Below are 17,590 nucleotides of genomic sequence, written 5' to 3' on the forward strand. Positions count from 1 at the left end.
TGTGCCTTGTGCAAAGTAGGCCTTCTTCTTCTTCTTCTTCCAGTTATAGTGAAGGCTTCTTGAAAAGAAGATTACTCACTGCAGAGTGGTGGGTGCGCAGACATATGACACAGACAAGAGATCACAGGTGCAAAAAATGTACAGTGAAGTGCTGATTAAAAATTTGATGCTGTCTGCTGTCTAGATGGAGCCGTCCCTCAATGCCATCTTGAAGGCATTGAGTGTTGGGAAGGCTGCTGGATCCTTCTTTAAGGAATTCCAATCCCTACTTGTGCGTGGGAAGAAGGAAGATAGGTACACTTGCGAGCTGCAATATGGCATCCAGATGCGGGAGTTATGACCTCTGGTGTTGGATGTTGCTTCAGTGACGTGATCTTTCCAACTGATGTCAACCAGATCGGAGTGAATCCTGTAGAGCATAGTTAGCCGGCTTTGGCGACGTCTACTTTGTAGAGATGGCCACTGGAGCTCACTCAGCAGGGGGGTAACACTTGATCTGCGGTCGTAGGTGTTGGGTATAACGTATCTGGCACTGGTTCGCTGGACTTGTTCCACTTTCTTGATGTTTCTTTGAGTGTGAGGGTCCCATACTGCAGCTGCATACTCAGTAGTAGGTCTTACATAAGTCGTGTACGTAGCCTCCTTAATCCTCCGACTGCTGTGGTAGAAGTTGCGCTGGAGAAATGCACGGGTGGAATTTGCTTTTTTGGTGGTGATGTCTACATGGTCGTTGAAGCTCAGCTTGTTGTCTATGTTGAGACCAAGATATTTGGCAGATTACACTTCTTCAAGAGTGGTACCATGGATGCTGTAGGAGAAGGTGATTGGTTTCCGCTTCTTGGTAACACGCACCACCTGGCATTTGGCTGGATGAAATTGCATAAGCCATGTGTGTTCCCACTTCTGCAAAGCATTGAGATCTTCTTGCAGTAAGGAAGCATCATGATGGGACGATATCCTCTTGTACAGTGCAGTATCATCAGCAAACAGGCGGGTTGTCGAGCTCTTTACGCAGTCCGGAAGGTCGTTGATGAATGCCAAGAAGAGCAAAGGTCCCAGGACGCTGCCTTGTGGTACGCCTGACGACACATTGGCTTGAGTGCTGATTTGGCCATCAACCAGAACTTGCTGTGTACGGTGGCTGAGGAAGTCCGTAACCCATTGAAGAGTAGGTCCACGAATGCCGTAATGCTGGAGTTTGTGTATAAGAGAAGCCTATGTGAAACCTTATCGAAGGCTTTAGCGAAGTCCAACAATATCATGTCTGTTTGCCCTTTTTCTTCGAACCCCTTGGCCAGATCGTTGATAGTCAGGATTAGCTGTGTGTCGCATGATCTGTTCTTTCTGAAGCCATGCTGTGCATCGGACAAGATCTTTTGTTCAGACAGATGGTTGATTATTGCACTATGGACCACATGCTCGCATAGCTTACACAGAATGGCGGTGAGAGATATAGGTCTATAATTTGCTGGTGACGATCGGCTGCCCTTCTTAAATATGGGAACTACCAGTGCTTTCTTCCACGAAGATGGGACAGATCCTTGGTCGAGGGATGCTTGGTAGAGGAGGCAGATGGCTGGAGCGATCTCTTCCGCAGTTTCCTTCAGAAGTCTGGCAGGCACGCCGTCAGGACCAGAAGCCTTGTATGGGTTAAGATTCTTCAGCAACTTGACAATACCTTGATTGGTGATCTGGATACCATTCATTGGTGGATGAGTGCTGGGTCCAAGATCAGGTAGAGTTGATGAATCATCCTTGGTAAAAACTGATGCAAATTGGCGATTCAGCAGATTGGCCTTGGTCTTTGGGTCACTGAAGAGATGGTTGCCTTCTTTCAGGGGAGCAATACCAGCTTGGTCACAACGCTTGGCTTTGATAATGGCCCCCAGTCTTCTACTTGCACCAGGTTCACTGCGTATTATGTCAGTAAGGTACTTGTTGTAGGCCTGACGACAGGTAATTTGGCTCTGCTTCTTCAATTGCCTAAATCTCCTCCAATCACGGTCTCTGTTTGTCTTCCTAGCTTTCTTGAAAGCCCTTGCTTTCCTTCGACAGATCCGTTTGGTAGAGGTGTTAAACCATGGCTGGTTGAATCTGGTGGAGCTGAGCTTGGAGGTACTCTGTCATGGAGTATTTTCTGAAGATACTGTTCAATCTCCCTGGATAACAGTTCCACTGGAGTAGATGTTGTGTTGCGAGAGACAAACTTGTCTGCCCATTCCTTGGTCTCCTGACGGATCAAATCAAAATCAGCATGATTCCACAGGAAGATCTTGCGACGGGATGGTTTCACTCTGCTGGCCTGAGCATTCCAATCAGCATGCACAATGTCATGGTCGCCCAAAGCTGGCAACCCCTCACAGCGGTTGATTAGAGAGGGTCGATTGGTAATGATGATGTCAAGTATACTTTCATTACGGGTTGGAAAGTCAACAAGCTGTTAATGTTCCATTCCAGTTCGAGCCAGCATCTGCAGGAAGGATTCATTTAATTCAAGTGGATACTGGTGGCCGACGACTCGGTCTGTAGCCCAATCAATGTCTGGTAAGTTGGCATCACCTGCAATCCATACTGCCACACCTGGGTTGGAAACGCATATTTTCTCAATAACCTGGTTTAAGACATTCATGTAAGGCTGTTTGCTGCTAGGGGGACGATACAGTGCACCAATGATGATGGTTTGTTTACCACTGATGATTTTGGCACCTACGAACTCTGCTTCGGACTCAATCTGGAGTTGTTGGCTGATTAAGCTAGAATGGACACCAAGCAGGACTCCTCCCCAGCCATGTTTACGGTCTTTTCTGTACAGGTTGTAGCCTGGTGGAAAGATTTCACCTTTGCTCATATCAGGTTTCAACCAGGTTTCGCAACCATATATAATATCTGGTTTGGTGGCATCTACAAGGCCTACTCTCTAAATTCCAGGGACTTATTAGAAGGACAAAACTTTGAAAAGACTTAAAATTCAAATCTAATGGATTTAAATTTTACTCTAATAAAGATTTGAATTTTAAGTCTTTTCAAAGTTTTGTCCTTCTAATAAGTCTCTTAGACTTATTTTTAAATCTTAGGAATTTAGAGAGTAATATGAGCCCTGCCTGGGGAGGGTAAAATTGGGGGATTTTTTGGCGAGCCGAAAGAGGGGGGCAATCAATTTTGGCAAGCCGAGGGGGGGCAAGCAATTTTGGTACACATTCATGGGGCAACTTTTAAATAAAACGCTCTAAAGGCTTTGGGAAAACAGTAGGCCTACAGAAACGCTTAAATAGGCCTATACCGGTATGCAAATTTTCTTGTTCGCTACACTCGCAACATGTATCTATAGAGACCATTAAAGGTTTGTAAATTGAGATCCCAAAATTTGGCATGCGCGGGGGGAGAATTTTTGGCAGGCCGAGAGGGCGGGGGCAAGCAATTTTGGCGGGCCGAGGGGGGGGTGATTTTGGCTAGCCGTTTAGAAAATTAACCCCCCTCGGGGGCTCATAATTATTGCACAGCCCTCATGTTGAGTACCGGTAATTTTTTACTTTTGTTGACATGAAAATTATGGGTCAACCCCGTAGAAAAGCATATAAACTAAATTTGTGGTCATTTTTCAGCCCCCCCTCCCTTAGGAGGGACAAAACTCTTTTAAAATTTTTGCGGTGACATTTTTTTGCATCAGGCCCTTACTTACTTACTTACTGATTTACTTATTTTTTTACATTTTTTTTTTCAGAAAAAGATAAAAATCGATCTTAGTGAACAAAGATGTGTGCTTGGTAAATTTTGCAAAAGTAATAATCTGGTGGTCTAAAGGAAAAGATCCGTCAGGGAAAAAATGATTAAAACGGGCTAAAAAGAAGTTAACGCATAGCCTACCGGGTAGGCCTATGTATAACTTCATTTGATAATTCAGAAAATCTTATTTTTTTTCAGTGAGTTTTGCTTTATTCGTGTTTTATCATGAAACATGATGTATAGGCCTACGAAAAAAATAATCGCTGCCCGGCGCGGCATACATGCCATATACAGCGAAGATAATTGGGGGTGGGGGGGGGGGGGGGGGCCTTCATCGAATGTAGGCTTAATATAGGCCTAATCTGACCAAAGTTGCCCCAAATGCGGGTAACTCAATCAATCAATCAATCAATCAATCAATCCTAAGTTTGGTCAGGCTATTTTTTAAACCTAAAGTAACAGTTTTTTTTTCCAACTTCAAGGTGTAGAACCCTAATGTCCAGTTATACTATAGAAATATTGGTTTTGTTGGGAAGCAGTGGTTTAAGAACTCTGAAAATTGACCGATTTTATGGTATAGGCCTATGCACTTACAGATATAATATTGAAAACAACAACAGACTCATTTTAATTTTTCAATTATTTCAATTTTATTAAAGAAATCCTGCTTTCCGTTTTCTACCTCTAATTCCGTGAAATTTTATCATTATGTCTCTAGATGGACTAATGAGCAAACTATTTTTTTTATTTTAATTTTTGATGGTATAGGCCTCTGAATACTTGGATCTAGGCCTACATTTAGATCCTAAGGCAGTTGTTGCAACTCAAACAAAATGAGTTAACCCAACTTAACCTTATAAGTTGGCAAAATTTGGCCACTTCAAAATTCAGACATAACTTTAATTTTCGTATCAGCGCAAAAACTTCATATTTTATTAATATGGGAACTACCGGTAGGCCTATACACTTGATGAAGTTCATTCAATGACCATGAGTACCATGATGACTGCTGTTTTTGGAATATTGTATTAAACTGTTGCCTTTTACCTATCTTCAACCACTGCAGGAAAACGAAACAAAAATGCTTCAATCCACTTTCAAATAACATATAGGCCTAAATTTGAGTTCTCTAGGTAACACCAGAGAAGATGGTAACACTTATATCGTACGTTTTTCAGATTCAGATTCAGATTCAACTTTATTTAGCCACGGTGGGCCCACTTCAACCCTAGGTTGTTCGTCCTCTATTCCAAACTGAATAGAGGTTATCCGTGTTCTATAAGCTGCATATCCTATCAGCGACTGCTATACCTTGTTTAGGACTTTCAAAAGAAGTACCTGCATGTGTAACCATGACTGTTTCAAAATAGCCCGCCAAAGTCATGCAGGTAACTCCGAGGTCGTGTATTGAATTCCTTTGAATGAGGAATACTACGGTAATCCGCGTCTTTTGTTAGAAGTCACACATGAGTGAAGTGGATAACCTCTATAGCAATGGAATTTTCATGATTTTTGTACCCGGTAGATTAGGCCTATTTTATAAATAATTTCAGAACATTTTGCAACATGCTAAGAATTTTCTTCGCATTGCAATCAAAATTAGAGAAAAAATATTTTAAGATGATATTAAATTATGTTTATGTTTATTAGTGGATGGAAAAGATTAAAAATCACGAAAACTCATTAAAAATAATTTTTTTATAGGCACTAATGATTTTTTAAAAACATTAATGCACATATTTCTTTTAGTTTTTCATTCACATAATATTGTTGAGGATATTCGATCTTTGAAGTCAGAACTTTATATAGGCCTAGATCATTTCAAAACACTAGGTGTGCCACCCGGGTGTGCCACCACCCCCGGTTGGTGACCATCATCAAAAACGAAAATTCCTTATTTGGCCATCCTCAAATATTTAAAGCTGCCGTGCAAACACTCTACAATTGAAATTTTCGTATCAGATCGTTGTATTCATTGAAGTATATAATACAGGTATCTTGGTGATATTCATTGGTACAAATAAAGCACGAGGATCAGAAGTGAAGTTTTTATACCAATTTCTGAATTTCATCAGTTACAAAATTAGAAGTGACGAAACTTCAAAGGCAGCAGCTTTTACATTCGGCACTGATTTAACACCTGACGTCATCTTGGTCTTGAAAAGTCGTATAAATTCTTCTTATTTTGTATTCAAAGTTGTGATACTTAGCTATGGTATTGAATTTTATGTTTATTTAAATATGATTTAGATATTAATGTAGTTAGATTTATTAAAAATGTTAATATTACTTCAAAAATGTTATTTTATTGAACAGAAATTTAATTATTACTGAACGAGGCTCATGACGTCACGACCATAACATTGCCAGCCATTTTCAGCAGCAAACAAGAACGACGAATGGCTTTTTCGGAGCCAAATTCCTGAGCTTTTTTCACCCTTATAGTTATTCAATTTTAGTCATGGAGGAAGACGAAGGTTACATGTTCGATGAGGATGAAGAAGAGGAGGAAGTGGGTTCCAGTGATTTCGAAGAACACTTCGAAATGGAAGATGATGATTTATCGTCTCACAGGGATCGTCGCGAAGAAGACGATTTCCATTACAAAGTGTTGACACCCGATGATATTGTACAGCTTATGGTTGATACAATCAGAGAAGTAAACGCTGTTGTTGAGGTAATTTAGTGTAAAATTAAAGTTAAAATGTTGTCAGCAGTATTCATGAGTAGTAACTGCTAAAAAAAATGTCAGTGTCAGTGAAAATAAAGGTTATTTTGACCAGGTAATAATAATTATCCAGATCAGCTATCAACAACAGCATTTTTCATGTTTTTATAAAAATGAAGTCATGCATGTTGTATCTCACTATCTGCTTTTATTAAACACTAGCTTAGTTCTTCATGTTGTTCTTGTAGCCTAACTACAGTAAGAATTTTGTTTGAATGAATACATCGGTACGCGATCGTATTTCAAAAGGTATGGAATGGGGGGTGGCAAAATACTGATCAAAAACCCGTCTATTTTCTCTGTTGGGGCGGCGATCCTGACTTATAGACCACCCGAGCTATATAAGGTACAAATTGCAAATTTATCATATTAAACTTTCGCAACAAGGTGAAACATGTATTCAACTGTACAAACATACCTTTGATTCCATCAAACAAGCTTTATTTTGTTCCAAAATTCACATTTTTAGAGCTATTTTTGGCGTAAAAGAGCTGGTTACAAAACCGGTGATGCCAGCTCCGAAGTTTTCGCGTAGCACAAGCGCTTGATGTACGCTCATTTTGACGGTAATTTACGCTCGCGTATCATGCATTTTCAAGCGCGTTTGACATCGTTTTACTGCATGACGCAATTCTGCATTTATTCAAGATGGCAAATTTCTAAAAAGGTGATGTATTTTACCCGTAATTTCCCTCATTACTCAAAGCCCTGCCCTCTTTCACAATATTTTAGCTTCTTGGATATCATCGGAAACATAGATTAGTAATATTAGGTAGGTCACTGTATTTTTAAAGATTGTTTAGATGGTTTTTACAATGAAAAAATTGATGTTAAAGCTTCTTTTCAAAAATTGGTTTTAGCTTGTTAAAAAACAGGTAAAAAAATCGTTTTTAGCTTGTTGGATATTGTTGCTTAATAGTTTAAAAGCTTGACTCCTTAGATGAAACTTTTAGTTTAAGCTTGTTTGAATATTAAACCTTGATGAAATAGTAATATTTGAGCCCTATATAGCGAGGGTGGTCTAAAAGTCAGGATCGCCGTTGGGGCCACGTCACATCCATTCATGCATTGGAGTGAAAACAACTTATCGCATATTTTTATTTGCAGGGAGTCTAACCTGGCACAATAGTGTGATAGCTTGTGATACACTCCAGAATGCGAATGTTGTTTTCACTCCATTGTCAGCCAGTTCATGCCCAGATGTCCGACCGACCGACAGAATAAATTAAAGCATGCAAAAACAAGAATGAAATGAAAGCGGGTGACATTGGAAGTTGGAACTAACCAAAATACCAATCTGGATCGAGTGGGATTCGCTTGCATGTCACACTGTACTTTTTACTTGTTCATTTGCTTGCACAGTGCAGTGTACAGTAGTGTATTTATTCAAATGAAATACATATTGTGGTGCGTGCATAGCACTAATCGTGGACAGGTTGCTGGAGAAGTCTAGCCACAAATTTTGCTCATCGATAGTTTCACATTCGAGGCTAGAGACCATAGGCGTAGATCCTGGGGGGTTGGGGGATAAATCCCCCCAAATATTTTGCCAGGGGGGGATGGTCCATACAATCCTCCCCCCCCCCCAATGTTGAGACCTGTATATGGGTTTCTGACCAAATTAACCCTTTGGCCATTTTAGCCCTAAAATCACAAAATTTTCGCACGCTTCACGCGCATTTGTTCATTAAACTTAATCTGTCGCCAAAAAGTGCTGGATTCACTATACTTCAAGAAATTTTTTCCAACCCCATCCCCCCAATCTCAAAAAGAAATCTACGCCACTGCTAGACAGTATGCATTCGAAATCTAGTCGGATTCACTGAAGTATGACAGAAGCATTGGAAGTTCAGAAGTAAACATGTCAGGACTGGCGATTGCATCAAAAATGTTGGTATAATTAATTGCACTTCAACAATAGTGAAAGATACAGTTGATTCCAAATTTAACATTAACAAAATAATGGCAATTAACAAAAATGTCAACACTCACCGACCAAAAAATGATACCAAGGTATCGAATGCGTAACTATCGTGTGCAAATTCGAAGCTAGAGTTCTTGAGTAATGGGTACGGTAACACTAACAGGGACAACGTTACTCGAGAACTCCAGCTTTGAATTTGCACATGATCATGACGATAGTTAGCGCCATCGATGCTAGAGTACAGTATATTGCTATCGTTTTTCTTTCTGTCAGCGTTGACATTTTTTGCAACAAATTTTTTTCTATTGTTGTTGAAATTTGGATGATAGTTATTTTGGTGAGTCAACTGTATCTTTTGAGTGAAGATTGCATTCTGAACTGCAATGTTAGTAACATTTTTGATGCGATCGCCTGTCATGATCGGCTGTGTTTTATACTTCTGAATTTCCATTGCTTTACATGTACTTCAGTGAATCCGACTAGATTTTGAATGCAATGATCTCTAGCCTTGAAGAAGCTCAACGGTGAGCAAATTTGTGGCTAGATTTCTTGAGCAAGGACACCGATAATGGTGTACATGCATGATGCCGATGGCAATGCGTGTGTACTCTTAGCGACTGGCTGCTTTAACTGATCACATGTCTGTTTATTGTCAGCTCATTGGAAATGTAAGAACTTGACATCTACATGTACCCACCTTTTCTTGGTATGCATGTTTAGTGCACTGTTTCCATTATGTACATTATCTATTTAAATATTTCTTGCTGAATTAAAGTGATTTCAAATCACAGAACTTGATCAAAATTTCAAACAGCTAGTGGAGTGAGTTGACTATTTCAGCCGGGAGCTTGTTCCAGTCTAAGTTTGTGCTGGAAAGAATTTGATATACCAGGGTACCAGTATTTATTAATCCTTCTTTTTCATCCTTTGCAGATTCCAGCAACAGTGACCCGCATATTGCTGAATCATTTCAAGTGGGACAAAGAAAAGTTAATGGAGCGTTATTACGACGGGGACCAAGACACGCTATTTAGTGAGGCTCATGTCATCAGTCCATATAGGAAAAGTTCATCAGCCGGTGGTGGTAGTAGACATTCAAGGGTAAGTAAGAACCAAAGAACACACATATAAATTATGATGAGAAAGTACCATTTTTTGTGTGTACATTTGTGTTTTGCAACTGCACACGGCACATACAAAATGCTCTCTACATTCAAGTTCAACGTATATGCACTGGTGGTAAAACCAGGCTTGGAAATGAGGATTGTGAGACCATTGGCTACGTACAAATTTTTCCTTGCAATCAGGGGCTAATGGCTATTCAATTTCAATGCAAGGGTAGATTTCTCTTTACTCCACTTGCCCATACTCTAGCTTGTTTTAAAACTTGCACAATGAAAATATTTTCCACATCCGGATCTTTTTAGTGATCATACTCCTCTGTCCAACTAGTTATAGTAGCTCTTCAAGTGGACCTCTAACATTGGATTGCGGTTAGCTGATTTTTACATTGTCGTCAGTGGGTGAGATTGTTCAGCATGATCCAGAAACTGGGCTATGCTTGTGATTGGACGTCCAGTTCTTATGATGATTTAAATCCTCCGTTCATGTGCCATTACCACTAACTACAGCATATACAACTATCTGTTTTTTGTGTTGGTGTGAAAGTTGACCTTTCACTAGGTCACTGTTTCTGCAGCATAGTATGCGGTTTTAAATTCCGAAAATAGGTAAAAAGAGTGGGGGTCAAAATGAACTGTATAAAGGGGGGGTCTAAAAAGTGTGGGAGCAAAATATAAAATGTGTGGGTAAAGCTACCAATTGTGGTAAAGTAATTTGATGATCTCTTCAAAAACATTGATATTTTCTTAGTAAATTTCAAATGAAAATTTCAGAAATCAATATGCTGAGGTTTGCAACTTGAACTTGTGTGATGTCACTTCTATGTGTTGTTGTCGAACGAAACGAAAAGATTGATGATGGAAATGGAGATGCACAGTTCAAGTTCATTGTCAGGGTCCATTTGGGGCAAGTAATTGTGCCAATAATTTTGCAAATGATTCAGATGAAGAAGAAAATTATGAGTGTTTGTTAGATGAGGATAATTTCTGCATCAATTCAGACTCTGAAATGGACAATGATGGTGCAAATAATGAACCCGGAAGTGACCATGAAATTTGTAATGTTGTAAGCTTTCGTCACAAAAGGATGGGGCTTCAATTTCTGGCTGAAAAGCATGGGGGAAAATAAAAAGGGTGGGGGTTTGATCCCTGGCAAGCAGTGATTAGGTCCTATTCCTAGCACTGTTAGATTGAATTGATAAACAAATATCTCCTGGAATGACTGCAATGGTCGTCGCCATAAACGATCAAGTGAATGCAAAATTGCAGTTTTATATGGATGTGAAAATGTGCAAGCTTTTGAAATATTTGTACTGTAATATATAATCTGTACAATAAATTGTGACATTACATGTAATTAGCAAATTTAAAATGATTGTTTGTGTTTATGTGTTTGCTGTATAAAATGTTGCTAATTTTCCATGCGTGAAAACAGACTCACTAATTTACATCTGATACAAGTTTATTCAACCTAAGTTAAATTTCAATGTATGCATTGGAGTATGTTTGTAAAGATTACCATTCATCCAAGTAGATAAACAATATTAATATTTGTACTATAGTCAGCTGGACTTACTTTTTTTTTAGTGGGAAAATTTTACGTCCAATCCTAAACACATTATCAGCCCTTCTGATCTTCCGGCGGTAAAGTTCATTGACCTGTAAACGGATGTTGTATCATAGGTCACATTTGAGTTAAACCTGAGAGGTATCTTCCTGATCGCTGAACTGTAGGCCCTGGCTAAGTTGTGACGTAGACTGCTTCCCCTATTGAGTGAAGGCCCCTCCTATTTCACATAGATTGCTTCTTTGGCCCCTCTCTCAAACCTTCTGCTTTCTCTTCATGTATCCAAGATTTTAACATCCTTGTTATCAAACGAATGTTTTGAAATGTCCAAATGCGTATAGACGGCCGAGTCTCCACAACCAGAGCTGGCTTGTCTATGCTCACTGAGACCGGGCCCAGGGCCTCACACAGTGGCGTTACTGGCGTAAATTTCTTTTGACATGGGGGGATGGGGTTGGAAACATTTTCTTGGAAGTATAGTGAATCCAGCACCTTTTGGAGACAGAATAATTTCATAGGACAAATGCGCACAAACATTTGTTTGCAATTTTGCCTCATTTTTTTTCAGTCAAAATTTTTGCCCAAACAACAACTAATTTTACATGCATACAACAATTTTTGTCAAACTCATGTACATTTGGCCAAAAGTGGCTGATTTTACATGCATACAGCAAATTTTTTTTTAAATCTTAAAAATGGCAAATCTAGATCAGTCGCTTTGTAAAACAGGGTGAGTTTTTTTGTCACCTTATATGCTTCTTTACCAGCATTTGTACTGCCATATCTAAAACATTGTGTTCGTCAGCCATATGTGTGGACTGAATATGAACCATGAATAATTGTTGAACTCATTGCCGCAAACCGCAATGCAAGCTTCTCCTTTTACCCTTGCATGATTTAAATCCAGGGGAGCATGATTTCATCAAATTCTCCTAATATTGTACTATATTTAGAGCTCAGTAATTCCAGTAAAAATGCTAAATATCTATTTCCGGCACAATATTTTAAATGGCAACATACAGCCTGCTTCAAACATATTGTGGTTAGTACTGAGTGGGAGTTGAATGTGTTTTACATGCTGATGTAAGTGCTATGTCTGCCTGGCTCAGTTTGCACATGACCCACAACAAACATTAAATTAATGTATGTCTTTGTTTTATTGGCTGTCAGCATGTATGGGCAATTTGTAAGATCAAGGAAGAAGAAGTTCCGTCATACTTAATTAATGCCCTAAAAATGTAATGGTTCTAAATGAAATTTGACATGCAGATTTACCAAATGCAAATAAATATGACCCAATCACTTGACCAAAATACTGTAGTCTGATTGTCAAAAGTATAAATTTATTAATTTCTGAAAGGGATGTGACCCGATCGACAGTCTCTTCCCCAATTTTTTTCATCAATACTGAGATTTTGGAAGAAAGCTCATATTTTTTTTTTGTTACTCTAGTAAACTTTAATGCCTGAGATTCCGTTCTCTCCACACAATGTTTGTGTGGAGAGAACGGATCAGCGGAACCAAACTAGCTGCTGAGGAGACTAAATTTATTGCGATTTCATTCATTTTGCCTACCCACAATTCCAAAGGCTGCGGAAATTTCATTATTGTGGTAACCACAAATAGCTTGTTTTTTCGTAATTTCTTCGGATATACATCTGCTTGGAGCATCAGATTTCAGGATGGTATTGGTACTGAGTAAAATATATCCATTACATGTGTACATGATACCAAAAACTCATCAACAATGATAAAAAAAACGGGAGGACGATGCTGTCGATCGGGTTACAGACTTTTAAACAGGTCACCCGTAAAATCATGTTTGCATGAATTTATGTTCACACTTAGTGGGCATTTTGATCAAGTTCAACCAGCCACTCCTGTGCACAAAATTGGTGAATCCATTCAAGAGTCCTTCACAAACTGGAGCAAAATGCCGCACCACATCGATGCACTGGATCACTGCTCGCATACAAATGTACCATGTTAGTTGTTACGTGCAATGTAAACGATATATCCAGCTTTAATCTATTGCATACATAACATTACACAGGCAACAACCAGTGAAATTAAAGGAAAAACTACATGTACAACTGTAAAAGAATACCTATTGTGCATTGTATTGTCCATTACAACAATTATGATAGTATGTAAATATTTTTCTTGTGTGTGTTACAGCAAATGAGTACGAGGTCATCAGCAGCTGCCATGGAGTACTGTGATGTCTGCTGTAGGAATGTTCTCACATCGGTAAGTACCCGGTAGTGATAATAATATTGAACATACTTTAAGTGTTTAAAATACAAGAATATATTGCACATGTTAGAAAAATATTACACAAGTCGAATACGAGTGCAATATTTTTGTATCCTGTAAAATATATCCTTGTATCACATGAATATAACCCATTCAATACATTTTTTTAGTGGCGCAGCCAGCTCATGCAGTACCTGCGTCCTTCCGTTCATTAGTAACAAAAGCTTGGTAAACCGTTGCTTGTGTTTTGCACGTGCTTAACACAATGGTTGCGGTCATACTGGTTTGCTCGTGTATCAGTCTGGTTTGGACTCAATTCAGAGCATCCCTTTGCTTCAATGGAAACACAGGAGAAACAGTAGGGGATACTTTTCTACAAAACAAATGTAGTTTTAAAAATAATTAGAATACAGTACTTAAAGTTTAAAAAAACACAAATATTACAATAGCTTAATTTACATCAGACATCAGAGTGGTACAATTAAATACAATGTATCGCATAGTTTCTTCAAAATAAGCGGATGAACAATAAAACTATAATACTATATTTTTTACAAACAAATCATGGCAAAGAGTTTTTCTAAACCCATCATTGTTAATGGGCTTTTCCAGTTGAAATCCATACCTTAATCTCCCTCACAGGTGTTGATTTCAAAATCAAATATTCAGGTAACTTCATTTAAAATTCACACCCCCTGTGTGGAAGATTAAGGTCATGTCTCCCATAGGGGGTGTATGGATTTCAACTGGAATAGCCCAATAGTACCATTGTACTTTCTTAGCAACATTTTGTCTATTAGAATGTATAGATCTCCAGGGAGATTGGTGATGCAGACAGTGAAGTGAGAAATTTATCATAGAATGATGATGCTCTGTCGTCTGCTATTGAATCTGTAATATGTTGCACTTGTTTGGATAGAAAGAGAATTGGAACAAGTAAACAAGACGATGGAGTCCAAAAAATGAATTCTGGAGCCGTGGGAGTTTACATACATATTGGATGGACCTAAACCTCTCAGGGTTCTAGCTAGTGCAAGTTGAGTGCTGGATAATTTTACTAGATCCAATTAGAGCGCTGGGTCAGAGCACAATCTTTTTAGCAAATGAGAGGGATTGGGGAATAGACTACATGGGTATTTTTATCACCCTCCTAAAAATGTTTCTTACTCTTTTTATGATGAAAAAAGAAGTTGTTAAAAAAATGGAGGTCGGCCAGCATCAGTGCCAGTTACACCCGCCCAGCTGGAACCTTGGTCCCTCCACCCCATTGACCCATTCTAATTTTTTTGGGGTGACAACTGTCAAAGCGCCCTCTTTTCAAAACACCTGTACAATTAAATTCTATCAAAAGTCTAAAAAATATTACCTTCTGGCTTAGGGCTCATTGAAATTCCCTTACACAGGAAGGTGTGCGCCATCCTGCAGCTTTCCTGTGCTAGCCTTCTTTTGTTATTTTTATTTCCATTTAAGTTGAATTGTTAAAATAACAAATAGCTCAGATTCTCAAATACGACTTAATTTTATTACAAATGTAATGTGTGATTATGTGAATAAAAACACCAAAAACATATGGTTCTTTCTTGATATACTTGATGCGCAGAGAAGATATCTTACCCTTCCCAGAATCCTTTGCAATGTGATGCATCACCTCATTACATCAAATGACACTCCTCTTACTTTGTACAGATTCCCTTTTTTTTCCGTTTGAGAATAGACTGACAAACTAAACATGGGTCAATAGTCAAGAAATATATTTTGCAAGATCTGGATGTGCTCTGTTCATTGAGGTACTTTTTGTCACTATCGACCCATGTTGCACTAGATAGCAAATCAGTACAAAAAATTGAAATGGAAGAAATGCATTGTGGGAAGTGTGAGATATCTTCTCTGACTTGATGTGGTTGTACAATAGATGACTTAATTAATATATTCATTTAATCAGCAGGAAATATTAAATCAATGTTATTGAAAAAGCTTTCAAACTTAATGGCCTTAACGAATGGAATTATTTTGAATCAAATAATTCAATTAGTGAGTAGCAATTACACTATGTATAGAATTAATTAACATGTTAGAAAGTATAATGAGGGAAATTGCTGACCTGTTATTGCAATTTAAATAAGTGAATGCAATTATTTAAAAAAAAATAATAATATTGATGGTGGTTTTCCAGAGGCATGTTTTGAAATATAAACCATAAATTATGTGTGTTACTTGTTGAGAGAGAATTTTTTGGGCAAATCGCCGGGAAATCGGTGCACACATGCTGGGATGGGGTGTTTTGTTGTGATATAGGGAAAGCATTGTGTTTCAGAAGGATGAGTTATGTATAATTGCATTCACCTTCAAGGAAACTAACTCGATCATAAATACGTGATGCGCATGTTGTTATGAATTCGGCTGACAGCCAAATTCGTATTCTGCGTTTCGTACATTCATGTTATGAATAAACTATTTTTGAATTACAGGCATGAGAATCTTCCTGCTTTTGCAGGATTTCCTGCTTTTTTTGTGGTCCAAATTTCCACACTTTCTTTTAATTTCAGCCCGTTTTTTGACCTTTTTAGCCTCATTTAAGCTTTTTCAGGCTTTGTCAAACTTTTTGGGTTTTTTCATGGGTGATCATTCTCATGCCTGGAATTAGCAAACAAGGGATTAACGCTTTAGCTCAAGATGGCAGCAATATTAATTTTTTAGCGGTGATAATCGTCGAGTGCAATTAGACAAAAGTTTTCAATACAAAATACCGGGCACATTTCTAACATCTCTTTTGTGATTGGCTAAGAGTGTATTAATATTTGTTTAAAAATGTTAATGATTACATTGAATTCCTAAAATTGTATATTTTGTGTGTTACAGACCATGACAGGTCTAGAATGTGGCCATAGGTTCTGCACTGACTGCTGGACAGGATATCTCACTACAAAGATTATGGAAGAAGGAATGGGACAGGTAGGTATAAATATGCACAGCTGTCAGCACACACAAATATGAGTAGTTTCCACAGAATTAAAGACAGAGAATCGGGACTCAACCGCCATCTTGATACAAGCATGGAGCAAAAATTGGGGGTATTTGGTTTCCCTCGGAATGCACTCGAAGCATTCGTTGTCATGCAAGCGCGACATGGATGAAGGGTGCATTTGAGAGACGTACTTGATGCGACCTGCACGCGAGTACCAAGACGCTTCAGATGAGACGCAGAATTGTTTTTGTTCGTCTCCGCGCACCGTCGGCAAGGACCCAAATACCCCAATTTTCTCCCCATGACGCGATTGTACGTGGCGGTATAGGGAGTCCCGGTTCTCCTTCTCTAATTCTGTGGTAGTTCCACAACTTGAGGTCAAACTTTAAGTGCCAATTGGGGGAAAATGTCTTTTTAAAGCGAAATTTTGTTTCATGCAAAAATTTATCTAAAATATTCCACAAAATGTAAGTTTATTTTTATGAAAATGATAAGTTGATTTGATTGATTTTGTAATTTTTAGATATTTTTAAAAAATAACAATTTTAATGGATTTTTCAAAAAAATAAATAAAGAAGATCTTGTTCTTTACATGGCATCATTAATATCAGCATTTTTGTCAGCGTTATTGAAAATGTTCCCCTGAAGCTGGTCCATATTGTAAAGTTTGCATCGGATTTCACCAACTTCCCGTCTGCACACGGATCCCAATAGAGCTAACCACATATCCTTGTTGTGTTTTTATCTTTACAGACCATAGCCTGTGCAGCTCATAACTGTGATATTTTAGTAGACGATTCCACAGTAATGTGAGTAGATATGAAAATATTAAAATTATATTATATTCCTTGACTACTGCCATTTTATAATTTTTGCAGGAATTGTTGTTGAGTATGTTTTAGTACAATTTGTGTTTGTTTGTTGATTTATAACAACTTGAAGTACATCACGTACAAACTACATACTGTATTCATTCCATTTAATAAGGACAGGGTAAGGGGAGGCACATTCATCCACACCCAAATTCTTGATTCTGTTTAAAATCAGTAAGATGCATTTGTTCACTAAGTTGAAACTGATAAATGAATACCTTTGATATTCTTCCCCCCCCCCTCCCCAATTTGTTTTTGAATTGAAAAAAAATCATCATTTCACTCTTTTGGCAGGAAAGTATGCAAGTATGTTTGATTAGGAATCCAAAAGTTTGAATGATGTTAAAGTTAATTAAAAAAAACAACAACCACCATTCACTCGGAGTTCAGATTATGGTGTTTAGGTGTGGAAGATTTATTAACATTATTAGCAG

The 17,590-nt window shown here is 38.3% G+C and overlaps 2 protein-coding genes across 3 annotated transcripts in view; one reads left to right on the forward strand and one right to left on the reverse strand.

The window, feature by feature from the left end:
- Positions 1–777: 777 nt before the first annotated feature.
- On the reverse strand, positions 778–2,848 carry LOC140159569 (uncharacterized). The gene is made up of 3 exons (XM_072183060.1): positions 2,465–2,848; positions 1,509–2,120; positions 778–1,191 (listed from the first exon to the last, which is right to left on the reverse strand). Exons 1-3 carry the CDS (start codon positions 2,846–2,848, stop codon positions 778–780), a joined length of 1,410 nt encoding a protein of 469 aa, XP_072039161.1.
- A 3,224-nt stretch (positions 2,849–6,072) lies between these two features.
- Positions 6,073–17,590, forward strand: part of LOC140159080 (E3 ubiquitin-protein ligase arih1-like) — a 28,456-nt gene continuing 16,938 nt past the window's right edge. Inside the window, exons 1-5 of one of the 2 annotated variants that reach the window (XM_072182420.1) lie at positions 6,073–6,400; positions 9,309–9,476; positions 13,242–13,313; positions 16,179–16,271; positions 17,038–17,093. In XM_072182420.1, coding sequence (XP_072038521.1) covers positions 6,185–6,400; positions 9,309–9,476; positions 13,242–13,313; positions 16,179–16,271; positions 17,038–17,093 — 605 coding nt within the window. In that variant the 5' untranslated portion in view covers positions 6,073–6,184. The remainder of the gene's footprint in view (positions 6,401–9,308; positions 9,477–13,241; positions 13,314–16,178; positions 16,272–17,037; positions 17,094–17,590) is intronic. The other variant, XM_072182421.1, reaches the window with a different exon arrangement.

This window comes from Amphiura filiformis, chromosome 8, assembly GCF_039555335.1.
Source record: "Amphiura filiformis chromosome 8, Afil_fr2py, whole genome shotgun sequence".
In the NCBI taxonomy this organism is placed as follows: Eukaryota; Metazoa; Echinodermata; class Ophiuroidea; order Amphilepidida; family Amphiuridae; genus Amphiura; species Amphiura filiformis.

Bases quoted from the DNA above. Each gene is read 5' to 3' on its own strand.
- LOC140159569 (XM_072183060.1), bottom strand. From the start codon at position 2,848: ATGAGCAAAGGTGAAATCTTTCCACCAGGCTACAACCTGTACAGAAAA. The intron at 2,121-2,464 runs GCTCGAACTGGA...ACTCCATGACAG, and splicing joins AATCCTTCCTGCAGATGCTG to AGTACCTCCAAGCTCAGCTC. The intron at 1,192-1,508 runs GTAGTTCCCATA...CACAAACTCCAG, and splicing joins CTTCGTGGAAGAAAGCACTG to CATTACGGCATTCGTGGACC.